At 38.1% G+C, this 18915-nt stretch overlaps 1 protein-coding gene across 4 annotated transcripts in view; it reads left to right on the top strand.

Annotated features, from left to right (window-relative positions):
- Nucleotides 1-18915, top strand: part of LOC145539478 (uncharacterized) — a 702259-nt gene that overhangs the window by 445400 nt on the left and 237944 nt on the right. For all 4 annotated transcript variants that reach the window (XR_014077848.1, XR_014077852.1, XR_014077853.1 and 1 more), the window contains one exon: nucleotides 8481-8597. Coding sequence is in view for 1 of the 4 variants with exons in the window: in XM_081573566.1 (XP_081429692.1) it covers nucleotides 8481-8483 (3 nt within the window). In the remaining 3 variants the exon portion in view is untranslated. Of the gene's footprint in view, nucleotides 1-8480; nucleotides 8598-18915 lie in introns of those variants that run through there.

Below are 18915 nucleotides of genomic sequence, written 5' to 3'. Positions count from 1 at the left end.
AGAAGGCAGTTGCTTTCCTGACAATGCAGTGTGAGCTGTTCTAAGAGGTGATGGATAGATGAGCTACCTGTAGTGACCTGGGTTTTCATTCCTAGTTCAGTCACTAGCTACCTGAATAAGTTTGGCTAAGTTGCTTACCATTGCTAGGTTTGGTATGTCATTCCACAATCCATCAGAGTAAACATGAAGGAAATGGTTCTCTAAGATCCCTGTTAAGTCCTTCAATTCTGTGATTTTTTTTTCCTAGAAATCTCACACATCGAAGACTACTAAAGGTTTGGGTAACTTTATTTTTCCTAAACTTTTCAGGTTATATGACTAAATACAAAAAAGGTAGTTTGAGGGGAAAGTGGGGGCTTAAATAGCATTTCCCAATGTTTTAAGGAATGATATTCTAGGAAATCATAAGAGATGCCATTCTTGCCCTCTCTCAATGCTGGTGGTTAGTAAACACCTAATATTATAGCCTTATTTGGGAAATCTATATTATGTATTAACACATGAAAGCCTCTGATAAGTTGTGCAGTAAGTAAATGCAGTGTTTTCAGCTCTTACTTGCATGAGAGGAAAACATACATTTGCAACACACACACAGTTTTGTTTTTTGTTTTTTCCAATATCACCCAATTTTTTTCCTAAATGTTATACCACAAGTACCCATTTAGAGGAAGCTGACCTGGAGTTGAGTTCTGAACAATTATTTTTTCAGAAATTCAGAATGAGGAGAGATCATTGCAATAGCTAGAGAAAGCAACATTTTCATGAGGGCACTGACCCTGAAGAATGGCCAGAACTGCATCCCTGAGCCATGTATAGTGGCCCATCACGATCCATCACACTTGTGGGTGATGAAGTCTGGAACTTCTCCTCAAAAGCAACTTATTCCAAACCACTTGGTTAGGAAATAACAGAAGTGGTAATGATGCAGAGGATTCCAGCCCAGTGTTCTTTGTACTGATTTCTGTCCTATGTCCTCTCACCTTACACACAAAATACCTGCTTCACCAAGGAAGCAATTCAACAAGGTGTCAAATTCCAATGTCCTTTAGTGATAAATAGTACAAGTGTCAACAAGGCAGCAAAAGAGATATTTTGAAATGTTGTGACCTCTAGATCCCCTGCCATGGGACCTTGTGGCAACTGAGTTTGTATATTTGCACAAAACTTGTCTAAGACAGCATGTCCAGGTCCGGGTACAGGGTATATCACATGCTAGCAAATACTCATTCAAGGTCTGAAGTTGGTAAACATATAAGATGCACAGTAGGCAATATATTGAATATGCCAGGATGGCTTTCTCTAAAACAGCAATATGACCAAGTGGCTAAGTTAGTGATTCTGTTTTAGCTGGTTTTCTAAGTATATATCTAGGCAAGTCACTATTTTTCTCTACCCATTGATGTTAAATGGGGATAGTACTTGGGACTGTTCACACTCTGGTCTCATGGTGGGGTGCGGGAGACCATAGACCAATTCTGTGTTCTGGACCATAAAGCTAACTGGGGCTACCCTGGTGGTCCAGCAGTTTAGAATCCACCATGTAATACAGGGGACACTGGTTCCATCCCTGGCCCAGAAAGATCCCACATGGCTCAGGGCAACTAAACCCCTGTGTCACCCTGTGGAGCCCTTGCACTGCAACTATTGAGCCCACACACCACAACTTATGAAGCCAGAGAGCCCTAGAACCTGTGTTCCACAGCAAGTGAAGCTGCCGCAATGAGAAACCTGCATGTAGCAATGAAGACCCAGCACAGCCAAAAAAAAAAAAAAAAAAAATTCTCAACTCGATATTGTTTAAAACAAAACAAAAAGCCAACACTGGAAGCAAAATTTTTTTAAAAAGTGAGAAATATAGTCATGTCGGAATTGTTCTGTGAACTACTTGAGGTGATGAATATGCTTATAAACATTCTATATAAATGAGACAGCATTACTATATTGATTATATTAATAGAGATTTATTCCTCTGTATTAATCAAAGTTTTCTGCAGACACCTGTTTGCAAATGCACATTTCCCAAGAGTATTAATGTTTGAACTTTAAGCATGAGGCATTGAGTATATTTCATAGGAACAAACTGAAAGTGAAAGAAAGAAGGACTAAAATGCCAGAATTCCAAGGAGAATTCCTTCTTTTCTCCTCCATGGCTTTGCTAAGGAACAGTCTTTGGGAGGTCTCTGAAGTGAGAGAGGGACTACAGTCTGATCTCTCAAGAATGGTCTTGTGATGTGTTTGTTAAGATTCTTTGGCCGCAAGTAACAGAAATGCATCAAATTGACAATACCAAAAAAGTGGAGAGAGAATATATTGAAATAATCTGGGGAGTAGTTCAAATAATCCAGGGGTAAATTAGTAAATATCAAGTCATGAGAAATTGAATCAACAAATTAAGTGTTGGGAGCAAGGGTTAACTTTTCACTTTCTTTTAAGGCTCCATAGCCTCTCATCTCCGATTTCAGTATGAGAGAGTCATATTGGTTTTCTCTAGACTGGCTTTCTTTGCTTGGCATGAATACTCCAAATATGGTCACTCTCATTCTGATTTCGTAAAGCTTCCAATTGTAGAGCCTGCCCACACTGTCCAGAACCTCTGAATTCTGCTTCTAAATGCTTTGGCTAAATCACATTGCCTATATTGGGTGAATGCCTGTTCTTCATCTGTCCATGGCTAGGACACAGGCCATGCAGAGAATGCAAACATGGTGAAGAGGGTCCCTTATTTGGAAAGGAACTTCTCAAATTAGGGAGCTTGTGCCAGACAGAAATCCCAAAAGACATGCACCACACTTTGTGAATAGTACAGTCGATGAAAAGATACACAGATGGATTTTTGTGCATTTAGAGCCTGTGGGAATGGAAAGTGAAGAGACTAAAGATTACAATTTAAGAGACGTAAAAGGTAAAGGAACAAATACAATAAAGATGTATAGGGTGAACCTGTGCATGTCAGGTAGACATGCTGTCAGAGATACACACTCACCAATCTTCAAGACTAGTTTTATTTTTGAAGGGACTTTGCCACTTGTTTCTGCCTACTCCCCTTAACACACTAACGAAGAAGTGGGAAAAAAGAGTTTGAGTGCAGCATATTTTCTCTAGGCTACATCCTGAAAGTGATACTTGTGTCCTCTAAACACTGCCCATGCTTTTGTGCCTCTGTTTAGTCATAAGTAACAGATGGATGGGATGTCTCTCCTGTGAATTTTTGGAAAGGATTGAGTGAGGTATTACCTGTAAAGTACTTAAGATAGTTCCTGTCATGTGGAAAAGAATCAACATTTTTGTTACTTAATATTATTGCTGTTATTATTATTATTGTATAACAATATATGAAAAGCTTATATAAGCATAATCACTTAGCAAAAACCTTTAGGAGAGGGGAAAAGAGCACATTTGTTCAGGAAGAATTTTAAAGATGAGGTAGAGCTTGTGATTTTGAATTGATGCTTTTGAACTGTGGTGCTGGTGAAGACTCTTGAGAGCCCCTTGCACTGCAAGGAGATCAAACAAGTCAATCATAAAGAAAGTCAGTCCTGAATATTCATTGGAAGGACTGATACTGAAGCTGAAACTCCAATACTTGGGCCACCTGATGTGAAGAACTGACTCATTGAAAAAGACCCTGATTCTGGGAAAGACTGAAGGCAGGAAGAGAAGGGGGATGACAGAGGATGAGATGGTTGAATGGCATCATTGACTCAATGGAAATGAGTTTGAGCAAGCTCCGGGAGTTGGTGATGGACAGGGAGGCCTGACATGCTGCAGTCCACGAGGTTGCAAAGAGTCAGACATGACTGAACAACTAAACTGAGGGCTTGTGATTGACATGTAGTTCTTTACCAGACAGAGTGCATGGGGATGGGGCATTAGTTTAAATAAGAAATTTTGTTAATCAAAAATATACCATAGTAAGTCATAGAATGGGATTGATGCAGGAAAAGATTTGCCAAAATATAAAAAGAACTACACAAATCAATAAGATACAGGAAAAGAGACCAATAGAAATGAGCAACCAGCTCAAAGAGACACTTCACAAATAAAGATATCCAAATGACCAAAATACATTGAAAATGTTCTCAGATTCACTAGTCATCAGTTAAGTGCACATTAGCACCACAGTGCATCAGAATTGCATTACCTACCTGAATCAGTAAAATGTAAGCAGATGATACTAAGCATTAGTGAAGACACAAGGCAACTGGGAGTGTTATATTCCTTTGAAGGAGTATACACCCAAAAAAGAATATGCATGTTTACCAAAAAAAAAATGTTTATATATATACCACATCTTTTTTACCCATTCATCTTTTGGTGGACTTTAGATTAAAAATAAGAATATGCATGTTTACCAAAAATAAAAATGTATATATGTACCACATCTTCTTTATCCATTCATCTTTTGGTGAACTTGAGGTTCTTGCCATATCTAGGCTGTTGTGAATAGTGCTGCTATGAACATACGAGTGGATGTATCTTTTTGGATTTGAGTTTTGTCTGGATATACGCACAGGAGTGGGATTGTTGGATTATATGGTGATTCTATTTTTAGTGTTCTGAGGAACTTCTATACTGTTTTCCACACTGGCCATGCCAATTTACATTCCCACCAACAGTGTAGGAGGGCTCCCTTTTGTCCACATCCTCTTCAGCATGTGCTATTTGTAGACATTCTAAGGATGGCCATTCTGACCAGTGTGAGGTTGTACCTCATGGTAGTTTTGATTTGCATTTCTTTAATAATTAACAACTTTGACCATCTTTTCATGTTCCTATTGGCCATCTTTATTTCTTCTTTGGTGATATGTCTATTTAGGTCTCTACTCATTTTTCAATTGGTTTTTTTTTTAGTTGGTGGTTGTGAGATGTATGAGATGTCTGTATGCTTTGGAAATACAGCCCCTGTTGGTTGCACTGTTTACAAGTATTTTCTCTAATTCTTTAGGTTGTCTTTTCATTTTGTTTGTGGTTTCTTTTGCTGTGCAAATCTTGTAACTTTGATTACACCCCATGTGTTTATTGTTGTTGTATTTCTGTTGCCTTTGTAGATTGACCTAAGAAAACATTCTCTGATTTATGTCAGAGAATGTTTTGCCTTTGATCTCTTCTAGGAGTTTTACAGTGTCATGTCTTGTGTTTAAGTCTTTAAGCCATTTTTACTTTATTGTTGTGTATGGTGTGAGGATGTGTTCTAACTTCACTGATTTACATGTGGAAGTCCAACTTTCCCAACACCATTTGCTGAAGAGACTGCCTTTTTTCTATTGTATATTCTTGTCTCCTTTGTCAAATAGTAATTGACCTTATAACTCCCAGTCTGAAGAAAACTCAAATGTCAAAACAAAAAAAAATAGAATGGATAAATTGTGGTATGTTCATATAATAAAAAATGGATTGAATTGAAAATGAGCTACTATTAAAGCAACAATATACATGAATCTCACTGTGTTGAACAAAATAAGTCAGATACAAAACAGGACATGCTACATAATTCCATTTATATACAATTTCAAAAACAGGGAAAGTTAATCTATGGTATTAGAAGGTCAGTATTCTGGTTATCCAGGGGGAGGAGTAACAGTAACTAGGAGAAATGAGGGGGGAGCTTCTGGAGGGCTAATAATTTTTGTTTCATGATCTGTGTATATCATGGAGGAGTGTGTTTCCTTTTTTGAAAATATATCTGGCTGTAAACTTGTGTATCTATTTTATAGAAATATAGATTTTATTTGAAAGAAATGCATACTTAGCCAAATAAAACCTCCCCCAAAAAAATTCTTGTTAAAAAGAGTTCCACAAAAATAACTCTTCTGTGGTTGGAGCCCCTGTCTGCTTCACATAGCACTGCTTATGTTTACATACTCTTAAGACTTGTAAGCTCTGGGCACATGAATTGATTTTGAGAGGACAGATGCTTTATTTGCAAATGCTTACCCTCTTGTGCTGCAATTAATGAGCCTGCTCAACAAGCTGCATACAGAATATACTGAGATTTACAGCTGAGCTGTACACATTCACAGAAAGCTGGAAAATATGGGAATAACCAACTATTGCATGGTGATGAAGTGAAAAGACATCCTGAAGTCATTCAGTGTTCAAAAAAAACATAAGAATAATGTGGGAGTCCTTGGCATTGGACCCGCAGGAAAGATGGGCCCAGAATATTCTCTTCCATGACATTTGTACTTCTATAAGTAGGACTTAAAGATTGAGGTATATTTCCAAATCCTCCCCTCAAAGAGAAATATTAAATTCCTTTTATGTGATCATTCCTGGAAAGGTACTGTGGAATGTAAGAGCAAAGACTGATATGGTAGAAATACCCTCTGACCTCAGGAGCCTCACCAAGATAATCTTACTAGCCTTGAAAGACCAAGCCTCTTTCTTTCTACTAAGTTGAACTTCAGGTTTGAAGCATGATAAGAAATAAGTCACACAGAAGTCATCCTCATTTCAGGCTTCCAGGATAAGTTTAAGAAACTTTTGCCAACATTTTCCTGACACTATATGCATACACACCTTGAATTTTACACTGAGTGTTTATCTTAGTGAATTTTCTCTGCACTCTTCCTTAGTTTGTGGAGGGTCTCAGAACATTGAACACTCCTTCTCAGAAGCAGTGGTCAAATACAGGGGAAGGGTTGGACTAAGATAAAGGTATGGATCCGGTACATTTACCCTTGACTTCCACATTCATGATGTTGTTCAGCTATGTTTGTAGCTCCCACCAAGGCTTCAGTGACAGCAGCCAGCACTGACCTGCAGTGTGAAGACCTCACCACAGCTGACTCTTCCCTTCCTGCTCCTTTTTGATTAATGCTGTAGAACAGTCCCAGCTGACAATTACACCAGACAGTGGGTCCATGGTGGAAGCTGGGGGTCAAGTGAGTGCCATTTTTATTTTATTGGCATGTTAAAATACAAGAAGAAATTGAGAGTTGCTAGGTCATGGAGGTTTAGCTGAAGGTTACACGATCAATAAAAACTCCAAATCTCATAATTTCCTCAAATTGTATACATATGAGAAATCTGATACAGAAGCAATGATGATGCACTAACAGAAATGAAAGCAGATTGGGGCAGGGGGTGATGGTCCTTCTCTTGTACAGAGTAGCAGATGTGATTGTTTTCATTGCACAAAATGATATACTATATTTCTGCTATGTAGTATTTATTCTACAAAATTTAAATGGTATTTTTTCTTATGTAATGACTGGAAAATGAGCTATCCCACACCACCAATGGAGGCTGCACTAAACTGTATAGGACATACACTAACTCGGATTCCTGGGCTGACTAAATCCCCAAAGGGGTGAATAGAAGTTAAGAGGACATACTCATACTTTTGAACCGAAAAACTTCAAACAGTGTCATTCAGGATCAACTGATTCTGGGACTTTGTCCTTTAAGAGGAAGCAGTAAAGAAAAAAACTCAAGATAATAATAAACTCCTCAGACTTAGAGGTTTATAAACTTTATTTCTCTAACATTCCACTAGACAGACTGACTAAACTTGTCTATCTGTAGAGTTTCTCTGAGAGAATAATCTATCAAACTTGCTAATATGTAAACATGTTATATATACAAATGTATGTGTGTATATAAAAAGTATAAAACACATATAAAAAACTTGAAATTTAATGTCCATTAAAAATTGATTTTGGGTGAAGTGAACAGATTCTCCGTTACCTATGTGTGGAACTTTCTGCATAGGGAGACAGGACTAAAGAATCAGAAGGAAATAGTGTGTATTTAGTTGAGTAGGCTATACTGAACTACATTACAACAGTAGCACAAAAATAATGGAAAGTAAGAATAGAAGGAACTGAGGACTCTGTATAGACCGAACACTATCCTTATGGAGGAATTCAGATAGGCCTCTGTGTGATCTTTCAGACTTGGATCATAGGCAATTACAAGGATTTGCCTGGCAAGACTCGTGGGAGTAGCGGCCTTCGCCACATCAAGCCTGGTGAACAGCCAGTGCATGCAAGTTTCCTGGAGGGAGTTCCTTTTAAAAACTCAGCCTTCCCTTCAGAGGCCTCTCACTGAGGGCCTCAGGGGAGGTACTTCCCAGGCACCTCTGCCAAGATCACTTTATTAGGAGCCTCAGCTGAGACATTTTTCTCCACTTGGACTCAGAATGTTCCATTGCTAGCCCCCACCCTTTCCGGCTATCAGTCCATTAAAGATTGTTCCAGGCTCCTCTGTAGACAGTTACCCCTGTCTGTGCTTCATCCACCCGACCCCTTCGTGGTGCTGTTCTGTGAGGATAAATGGAACACTGGGGAGCCAGAGCTTCATTTTGCCTCTTGCTTGTACTGTTATGATAAGTGAATAAAAGTTTGATTGTTACATTCACTTTGGCCCATTGTCCTAGTTGAACATCCTGACACCTGATTGCGTGACAAAATTAAAAAGCTTACAAGTGACTTTCGCTTTCAGCTAACGCAGAGTACTTTTATCAATTTTTTCTACAGTGAACAACTATCAAAGCTGAATGAAATCAAATGTGACTCTTTGAAGGCATCAGAACGCAGCTGAGACCGTCAGGATTTGATGGTCGCAAACCCCCAAGAGATTGGCAGCACAATGAGGTAAGCCAGACATGCTTCATCACTTTTCCTCTTAAGGCATTTACCATTCTTAAGCATCACTGGGCTGAGAAGATAATCAAAATTGGATGATGCGAGCTTTCAGTAGTCTCACAGAGTGGGGATATAAAAGTTAGAAACTGGTATTACCAGGGCCAAAATGTTGGAGAAGGGGGAAACCTGGAGAAGGATGCTTGATATTTGGCACCACTTTTCTCCTCAGGGCTTTTTGTGATTCCTAATCTTTATGAGACAAAAGGAGTAGAAGTCAGCAGAATGTGGAAGCTGAGAAACTAAAAAATTAAGCTGTGTTTTTATAGTCTCATAGGGCTGGGAGGACAAAAATTGGGGCACAGAACAACAAGGAGTTGGACCTAGGGGTTCAGTTGAGAAAGTGAATGTGCTAACTCCAAACAATATAGAATGCCATAAAGACCAGCCTTCACCAAAAATGAGACCCAAGACTGAATAATTTGAAAAGCTAAATGGATTAAAGCAATATTCTCTGACACTAAGTCTCTAACCGAGCAATAAGTGATCATCTCTGGATACTCCAGAGCCTTTGAAAGTTGTTATCCATATGGACAGAATTCAATTTAAAACTAGAACATCAGATATACCTGGAGACAGGACCAAGATACAATAAAGAAAAGTAAAATAAAGCAAAAGAAGCAAAAAATCAAACCATCTTCGTGATAGAAACAGACCCAGATCTTGAGATTTCAGATAGAAATGATAAATAAATGAGAATTAAATTTTTTAAGAAGAGCGATAGTAAGATAAAGAATTTCACTGAAGAACTAGGATCTCTGAAAACAAATGAAAATCTTGAACTACAAAAATACCATAAGTTAAACAAAAATTAGCTTAATAGGATAATAGATACAGCAAAAGAGAAGATTGATGAATTGGAAAAGAAGTCAGAACAAAATATCCAGATTGAATCAGTGGTACAACATGGATGGAAAATATAGAAAAGAGAGTAAAGACCTATGGACTGCAGTGGAAAGATGGAACACATGCCCTTTTGGAGTCTTGATGAGAGAAGAGAAAGAATGGGGTAGAAGAAATATTTGAAAATATGGTGGCCTAGAAATTTTCACAACTGATGGTAGATTATGGGCCCAAGCCGAGTAATCTGAAAAAATATGCATAAATGCACATGATACAAATAAGTTAAAAAAGTGATGATGGATGTTCTGACTTGTATGTGGTGATACCACATTGTAGTTTGGATTTGCATTTATTTAATAGTGATGTTGAGCATCTTTTCATGTCTTTGTTATCTATCTGTATGTCTTCTTTGGAGAAAGCTCTATTTAGAACTTCCACCCATTTTTGATCAGGTTGTTTGCTTAATATTGAGCTGCATGAGCTGTTAGTATATTTTGGAGATTAATCTCTTATCAGTAGCCTCATTTGCAATTATTTTCTCCAATTCTGTGGATTTTCTTTTTATTTTATTTATACTTTGCTGTGCAGAAGCTTTTAAGTTTAATTAGGTCCCATTTAAAAATCTTTGCTTTTATTCTCATTACTCTAGGAGGTGGATCAAAAAGTTATTACTGTGATTTATGGCATAGAGTGTTCTGCTTGTGTTTTCCTCTAAGAGTTTTCTAGTATCCAGCCTAACATTTAGGGCTTTAATCTATTTTGACTATATTTTTGTGTGTGGTTTTAGGATTGTTCTAACTTATTTCTTTTACTTGTAGCTGTCCAATTTTCCCAGTACCACATATTGAGGAGAAAGAGAAAGATTTTAAATAAAAGACATAGAACAGAGGATTGAAAAACATAGCTCGCAAATACCAACAAAAGAGAACTCGGGGAGTTATACTAATAAGAGACATATTACTTAACTTGTTAATTAATCATTAATTTACTCAAATTTATTAATATATAAGCATTAACAAACTAAATACTACTAGAATTATGGATGGGTATTTGAATTTAATGACAGAAAAGTCAGTCCACCAAGGAGATATGATAGTTCTAAATTCGTTGAATTTTGAGACTGACAATACTGTTTGATGAAGATGTGGGGCACTGGAAATCTCACCACGTTCATTGCTGCTGGGAAAATTAATTTTTATAGCACTTTTGGAAAACAACTGGAAATTTCAATTAAAGTGAAATATATGCTTACCTTATGACCCAGAAAATCCACCAGTAAGTAAATTCCCCCAATAATTAAAAGCATAAGCTCACTGAAGGACAATTGCAACAATTTCTCCAATAACCCAAACTAAAAAAATGTCTACAGACATTTTATGATAGATCTAAATGTCTATCATCTAGAAAAATGAATAAATAAATTTCATTTTATTCATACAATGAAATACTATAAAGTAACTAAATTGAACAATCTAGAGTTATGTTCAATGACAAGGATGTATCTCATAGGCATTGTATGGATGAAGGAAATTACAGATAAAAGTACATGTTATGTGATCTCTTCTGTACAAAGATGAAGAATAGGTAAAATTATTCTGTATAACAGGATTCATAGTATTTGGTTGATGGCTGTATATTTCTTGGAAAGAGGTACAAGGGAACGAAATGGAGTGCTGGAGATTTCTGTGTCCTCCATCTATTTGACAGTTACATAGCGGTGTGTGTGTGTGTGTGTGCATGTATGTATACGTGTATATATGTGTGTACACACACATGTTTTCAAGCTCTGTGGGCTTTTCTGGTGGCACAGCAGTAAAGATTCCGTGTGCCAATGCAGGAGATGCAAGTTCGATCCCTGGGTCAGGAAGAAACCCTGAAGAAGGAAATGGCAACCCACTCCAGTATTCTTGCCTGAGGAATCCCATACACAGAGGAACATGGCAGGCTATAGTCCATGGGGTTGCAAAAGAGTTGGACACAACTAAACAACAACAACTCCAAGCTCTACATTCAAAATTTGTGCATATTATGATATACCTCGATTAAAATGTAAACAGAAAAATTAGGCAACAACAGTAAAAAAAACAAAACCATTTTTTAAAAATACATGAACCATTTTAGCCCGAAACACATTCAGAGTTTATATCCAATGCCATGTAGCACTGATCTTCCTGAATGAAAATCCTTGCAATTCTGAAGGATCTCTAACTAGCAAGGTCCAGTTTAAGCTCCCTTTCTCCATATGATCTTCCTTGAATCCTCAGACTATTGTATTCCCATTCTTCACCTTAAATTTCTTTAACACTTAGTGACATTCATCCTCCTTAATTTTACTATTGATACATACTATTTTACAAATTGCAAAGCAGTAACAAAACAACCCCCAAAATGAATATATCATCCAGTGAGGCAGAGGATCAATAATTCCCTCCTTTATCCAGTAGTGAACTAAAGGAAAGGCACATTGGGCATCACACCAAATTTAACAACTGCAGATAGGCCCCTGTGGATGTATTCTATTTAGATGCCTAAGCTGAACAACTCATCTTTGGACTTTTGAAGCCTCAGTGATAGAAACTATGTATATATACACTTTCCAATTAACATGTTTCTAGCTCTCAGGAAATGGGAATATCATTGGTCCTTTAAGAAAGATTGTATCTTTCTATTTGAAAACAGTGTAAAGAAAACAAAAATATGTCAATATTTTTAGTCTAACAAATAAAATGCTAGGTTTTGAGCTAAAAGTTCTTTTTATCTCCTTGGATGCACAACTTCATATCATAAAATGTAATTTATTATGCAAATAGAAGCCACATGACATCTGCATGCTAGGTTGCCTATGTGCTCAGTCTGACTTTTTGCAACTCCATGTACTAAAGTAGCCTGCCAGGCTCCTCTGTATTCCAGACAAGAATACTGGAGCGGGTTGCCATTTCCTACTCCAGGGGATCTCCCTGACACAGGGATTGAACCCATGTCTCTTGCATCTCCTGCATTGGCAGGCAGTTCTTTACATCTGCACCACCTGGGAAACCCGAATGCTAGGTTACAGTTACAAAAATATGTCTTCACTAACTGACAAATTAAGGAGGTTGGAAGAGCATGCATCCTCTTTTGCACAAGGTCTCTTAGACTGAGTTTATAAGTGAAGGACAAAGAGATCCTTGGAGCTTTCAAGAGAGGCTTTGTTAGATCCAGGTATCACTGATCTGCCTCTGGAGGGTAGAGCTGGTTGATGCCCTTCTTCCAAGTTGCATTTAGAACACAGCTCTCTTCTAAGACTGAGGATTTGTAGTTTCAATGAATAATGCTTTGTTCTAATATATATTTTATGAGGGTATTTATGGTTTCTAGGAAAAAAACTGATATTTATCTGTAATAAAGTGGGCCTTAGAAAGCATCACTACAATCAAAGCTAGTGGAGGTGATGAAATTCCAGTTGAGCTATTTCAAATCCTAAAGGATGATGCTATGAAAGTGCTGCACTCAATATGCCAGCAAATCTGGAAAACTCAGCAGTGGCCACAGGACTGGAAAAGGTCAGTTTTCATTCCAATCCCAAAGAAAGGCAATGCCAAAGAATGCTCAAACTACCACAAAATTGTACTCATCTCACACGCTAGTAAAGTAATGCTCAAAATTCCCCAAGCCAGGCTTCAGCAATACATGAACCGTGAACTTTCAGATGTTCAAGCTGGTTTTAGAAAAGGCAGAGGAACCAGAGATCAAATTGGCAACATCCACTGGATCATCGAAAAAGCAAGAGAGTTCCAGAAAAACATCTATTTCTGCTTTATTGACTATGCCAGAGCCTTTGACTGTGTGGATCACAATCAACTGTGGAAAATTCTGAAAGAGATGGGAATACCAGACTACCTGACCTGCTTCTTGAGAGACCTGTATGCAGGTCAGGAAGCAACAGTTAGAACAAGACATGGAACAACAGACTGGTTCCAAATAGCAAAAGGAGTATGTCAAGGCTGCGTATTGTCACCCTGCTTATTTAACTTCTATGCAGAGTACATCATGAGAAACGCTGGGCTGGAAGAAACACAAGCTGGAATCAAGATTGCCTGGAGAAATATCAATAACCTCAGATATGCAGATGACACCACCCTTATGGCAGAAAGATAAGAAGAACTAAAGAGCCTCTTGATGAAAGTGAAAGAGGAGAGTGAAAAAGCTGGCTTAAAACTCAGCATTCAGAAAACTAAGATCATGACATCCAGTCCCATCACTTCATGGCAGATAGATGGAGAAACAGTGGAAACAGTGACAGACTTTATTTTGGGGGCCTCCAAAATCACTGCAGATGCTGACTGCAGCCATGAAATTAAAAGACACTTGCTCCTTGCAAGAAAAGTTATGACCAACCTAGACAGCATATTAAAAAGCCTAGACAGTACTTTGCCAACAAAGTTCCATCTAGTCAAAGCTATGGTTTTTACAGTAGTCATGTATAGATGTGAGAGCTGAACCATAAAGAAGGCTGAGTGCTGAAGAATTGATGCTTTTGAACTGTGGTGTTGGAGAAGACTTGAGAGTCCCTTGGACTGCAAGGAGATCCAACCAAGCCATCCTAAAGGAAATCAGTCCTGAATATTCATTGGAGGGACTGATGTTGAAGCCCCAATACTTTGGCCACTTGATATGAAGAACTGACTCATTTGAAAAGACCCTGATGCTTGGAAAAATTGAGGGCAGGAGGAGAAGGGGACAATAGCGGGTGAGATGGTTGGATGGCACCAGTGACTCAATGGACATGAGTTTGAGTAAGCTCTGGGAGTTGGTGATGGACAGAGAAGCCTGACATGCTGCAGTCCATGGGGTCACAAAGAGTTAGACATGACCAAGTGACAGAACTGAACTGAAATGAGTGTAAAAGAAAGAAAATATATAGACTTCAGACCTGAAATATATGGTCTAATTTAAGGTTCAAAATCTGACAAATAACTGGAATCAATTCTGAAATTTTTTTCAGGGCAGGTTTCTGAACTTACTCAGATTTTATAATTCTTTAAAATAGATTACATAAATGCACATATAAAAGTTCTTGAATAATTTGAATGATAATCCAAATTTGAGGAGTGCTGCTCACCTTAACTATGACTAAAGAATTTTCCATAGCTTTATAGTCACTAAAATGTATTTATTAGGAAAGAGTTTAGTGGAAGAAAATTAAATTCCCAGTTAAAAAACTATTCTAAGAATTTAATTTTGAGAGAAATTAGTAGATATTTCAATTATTTTCTATAGTTCTATTTTTCACTCTTAATTACCAGTAAAGCATCTTACAGGCATTTATATCTGTGTGTTTTACTTTTAATTGTCAATGTAGCTTTGCAAATGCTATTTAACTTGCTATTCACAGCCTGAAAATGAATAGCCAAAGTTTATTGAGGATTTATGTATAACTTCATTCTATGAGGAGCGCTTTGCATGCATCACCACATTTAATCCTTACCAGAACCCAATAAACTGGTATAATCAGTGTCCCTGTGTCAGACCAGCAGATTCTACCACTGATGCTCACAAAGACCAACAAATTGTCCAAGATGACAAAATTAACAAATGGTGAAGTCAATATTCAAGTTCCTAGAATCTATTACAAAAACAAGCTGTGGTCATTATACCAGTTACATACCCCATATGCTTCAGCTGGAGAGCTGGAATCAAGATTGCTGGGAGAAATATCAATAACCTCAGATATGCAGATGACACCACCCTTATGGCAGAAAGTGAAGAAGAACTAAAGAGCCTCTTGATGAAAGTGAAAGAGGAGAGTGAAAAAGTTGGCTTAAAGCTCAACATTCAGAAAACTAAGATCATGGCATCCGGTCCTATCACTTCATGGCAAATAGATGGGGAAACAGTGGAAACAGTGGCTGATTTTATTTTTCTGGGCTCCAAAATCACTGCAGATGGTGACTGCAGCCATGAAATTAAAAGACGCTTACTCCTTGGAAGGAAAGTTATGACCAACCTAGACAGCATATTAAATAGCAGAGACATTACTTTGCCAACAAAGGTCTGTCTAGTCAAGACTATGGTTTTTCCAGTGGTCATGTATGGATGTGAGAGTTGGATTATAAAGAAAGCTGAGCGCCAAAGAATTGATGCTTTTGAACTGTGGTGTTGGAGAAGACTCTTGAGAGTCTCTTGAACTGCAAGAAGATCCAACCAGTTCATCCTAAAGGAGATCAGTCCTGGGTGTTCATTGGAAGGTCTGATGTTGAAGCTGAAAAACTCCAATGCTTTGGCCACCTCATGCTAAGAGTTGACTCATTTGAAAAGACCCTGATGCTGGGAAAGATTGAGGGCAGGAGGAGAAGGGGACGACAGAGGATGGATGGATGGTTGGATGGCATCATCGACTCGATGGACACGGGTTTGGGTGGACTCTGGGAGTTTGTGATGGACAGGGAGGCCTGGCATGCTGCGGTTCATGGGGTCGCAACGAGTCGAACACGACTGAGTGACTGAACTGAACTGAACATCTAATGTGTTCTTTATGGTACACTTTGAGACCAATGGTACAATAAGAAAACAATGCAAGTAAGATTCCTTTGTTTTTATCTTTCATCTCCTTGCAGTTCACTTGGTAGATAATACCATCCACATGAACAAAATCAATGCACTTCTCACATTTTGATATTTTCAAATATTTAGTTCTCTGTCCATGAAATACCTGTTCTTGCCCTGTGGATGGGATGAAAGTCATCACATGCTTCAGACTTCTGGCAAAGGAAGGAAGATGATGGTCTGGGTGTGTGTGACCAGCTTCCTCCAGAGAGTAAAGGGCCTGCAGTTGCCCTAACACGATGCAATTTCAATGTCAATGGAGTAAGGCTGACAGTGACTGTATCAAGGGCTCTATTCCACAAGGACCTCTTATGGAAGCCTAGGTGGTGACTCTGTGTGTGGCTTTGAGGCCTCAAGCAGTCTATACTTGCATAAACCTCCTGGTATTACTAAAGATAAATAGCACATGGACCACCTGCTGCAGCCCTTCTTCCCCAAAACTTTAGATCTTTCTTGGCCAAATCTATTCTCCTGTCCACAGGACAAACAGGCCTTTATTCTGTTATTAGACACAAACAGCAAAAGAGAAGGGAGTTGAGCATTAATCTGATCTTGTGATCTATCTGAGCCCTAGTACCACCTCTTATTAGTAATTCTTGTGATATCCTATATACAAAGAATCTGTCCTCTCATGACTACCTGTTAAAAACATCAGGAAAAAAAAAAAGAAAAACCAGAGTGTCACTTAGACACCAAGAAAAATATCTGTGAGTTCTCTGAACTAAGTAATAAATAACATTGATTGGGTGCTTTCTCTTTTACAGGCACTGTTTCTTGCAAGCATTTTGGTTGTGCTGTTTTATTTAAGTCTCATTACAACTCCATAAGGTTAAAATTACAATTGACTCTTGAACAATGTGTTAACAGGTTAAGGGGGCTGACACTTTGTACAGTTGAAAATCCACATAGAGCTTTTGACTCCCCCAAAGCTGGTCAATAGCTTTCTATTGACCAGAAGCCTTAACAATAATGTAAATAGTCAACTAACATATATTTTTGTATGTTATAGGCATCTACTCTATTCTTACAAGTAAGCTAGAGAAAATCATAAGGAAGAGAAAATACATTTATTGTAGGTATAATTGTTTATTGAAAAAGATCCATGTCTAATTGGACTTGAGCAGTATTTATGTGAAAATATGGGTGTCAACTGTACTCATATTTTCATTGCACAAATAGGAAAGAGGTAAGAGTTAGTAAACAGCAGCCACACTTAAAAACAGGAATTGTGTTGCTAGTACAAGTTGTCCTAACCACTCCTCTGTAATTCTCATCCACCCCAAACTTTACATTATGTTTCAGCTCACTTTAGCATACAGATAACATCAAATGTTTAAACACGTTGAGCTCTCTCTAACAGGGCTTTTTCTGCCAAGTGCTCGGTATTAGTGGTTTTCAGGCTACTCTAAAGTGAAGGAAATTAATATAGGTAAGGGCATTAGGGATATATAATCAGTCTCTATCAACTTCATGTATGAACCCCTGATAGATAATAGAGAAACCTTGATGTTACCCTGTAGAACATCCATGCTCTCTGAACACTCTCAGAATGTCCATTCATTATTAATGCCCTGGTCTGCCTGCACTTGTTTTCCCAATCCCATCAAACAGCTAATCGCCACAGTTGTTTTAACTTATTTTACTTAGTTAAAGCATTTAAAGGCAATAGAATTCTTAAAAAGACACAGTCAAATCAATAAAAGCCCTAGAACAAAATCACCATTCCCAAATGCAATAGGCAAATACTTCAGCTTCTGTTCTATTGGAAGCAATTATCAAATGAAAAGCATCCTTTAATACTGAAAGTTGGCCCATGTAGGTACAATTCCCAGTTGTATCGAGTTTTACTTCTTTAAAACATGTAGGTAAAGAAAAAGCCCTCAAGCCTGATCAGAGGCATAGATAGAAACTAATTTTGCTTGCATTTCCATCAAAGCTGCTATGAGGGTAACAACTTCACATATGCCAAAACACAGTCAAGCCAGATACCCTTTTCTTGTATACATTATGGTTCCAGTCATTTCTGGAGATAAAATATATGGTGTAATACCATGCTTAGTGTTCACGCATACTTTCTACGGTGTCATCTGTTAAAGATGTATATTTAAAGGTATATCTGGTATACCCTTATTGTATACCAGGTACTAGACTTTAGATGTGTGTGTTATTGAAGTTCTCTGTGTACTCATGAAAGAAGTGATGACATGACTTTTAAATGCTTAGTGATTGATGAGTGTCTAAAACCAGAGAACTTTCAGAAGACCTACTTTGACAGCCCAAAGAAGCAAGAGTATAGAATAGAATGCATTGGAGACAAGAAATGTACACAGAGAGACTAGGGTTGAGTATCGAAGGTAAAGTCTCAAAACCAAGTTTCATAGTATTCAGTTTCCAACAAAGCAGTGACTTGTGTGGGTAAAAGGCACAGGCTGTAGGATCAAGAGGAGGCAAAGCCTCTGTATACTTGCTATGGTACCTGGGAAAAGTACATCATCTCTCCTAACCTTAGTTTCCTTATCTTAAAGTGGAGATAATAACACCTTCTCACTGAGTTGCTGGGAAGACTGAGAAGCTACCCTGGTAGCTCCTCCCATTAGTCAAATGCCAATTATTTTCATATAGGGCATTCTGCCTTGGACGATAAAGAAAGCTGAGCGCTGAAGAATTGATGCTTTTGAACTGTGGTGTTGGAGAAGACTCTTGAGAGTCCCTTGGACTGCAAGGAGATCCAACCAGTCCATCCTAAAGGAGATCAGTCCTGGGTGTTCATTGGTAGGACTGATATTGAAGCTGAAACTCCAATATTTTGGCCACCTGATGCTAAGAGCTGACTCATTGGAAA

This window comes from Giraffa tippelskirchi, chromosome 2 (assembly GCF_054371585.1).
Source record: "Giraffa tippelskirchi isolate mGirTip1 chromosome 2, T2T-mGirTip1v1.2.pri, whole genome shotgun sequence".
Classification (NCBI taxonomy): domain Eukaryota; kingdom Metazoa; phylum Chordata; class Mammalia; order Artiodactyla; family Giraffidae; genus Giraffa; species Giraffa tippelskirchi.
Note: the sequence above shows the minus strand (reverse complement) of the source record. Positions and strands in the feature narration are given on the sequence as shown.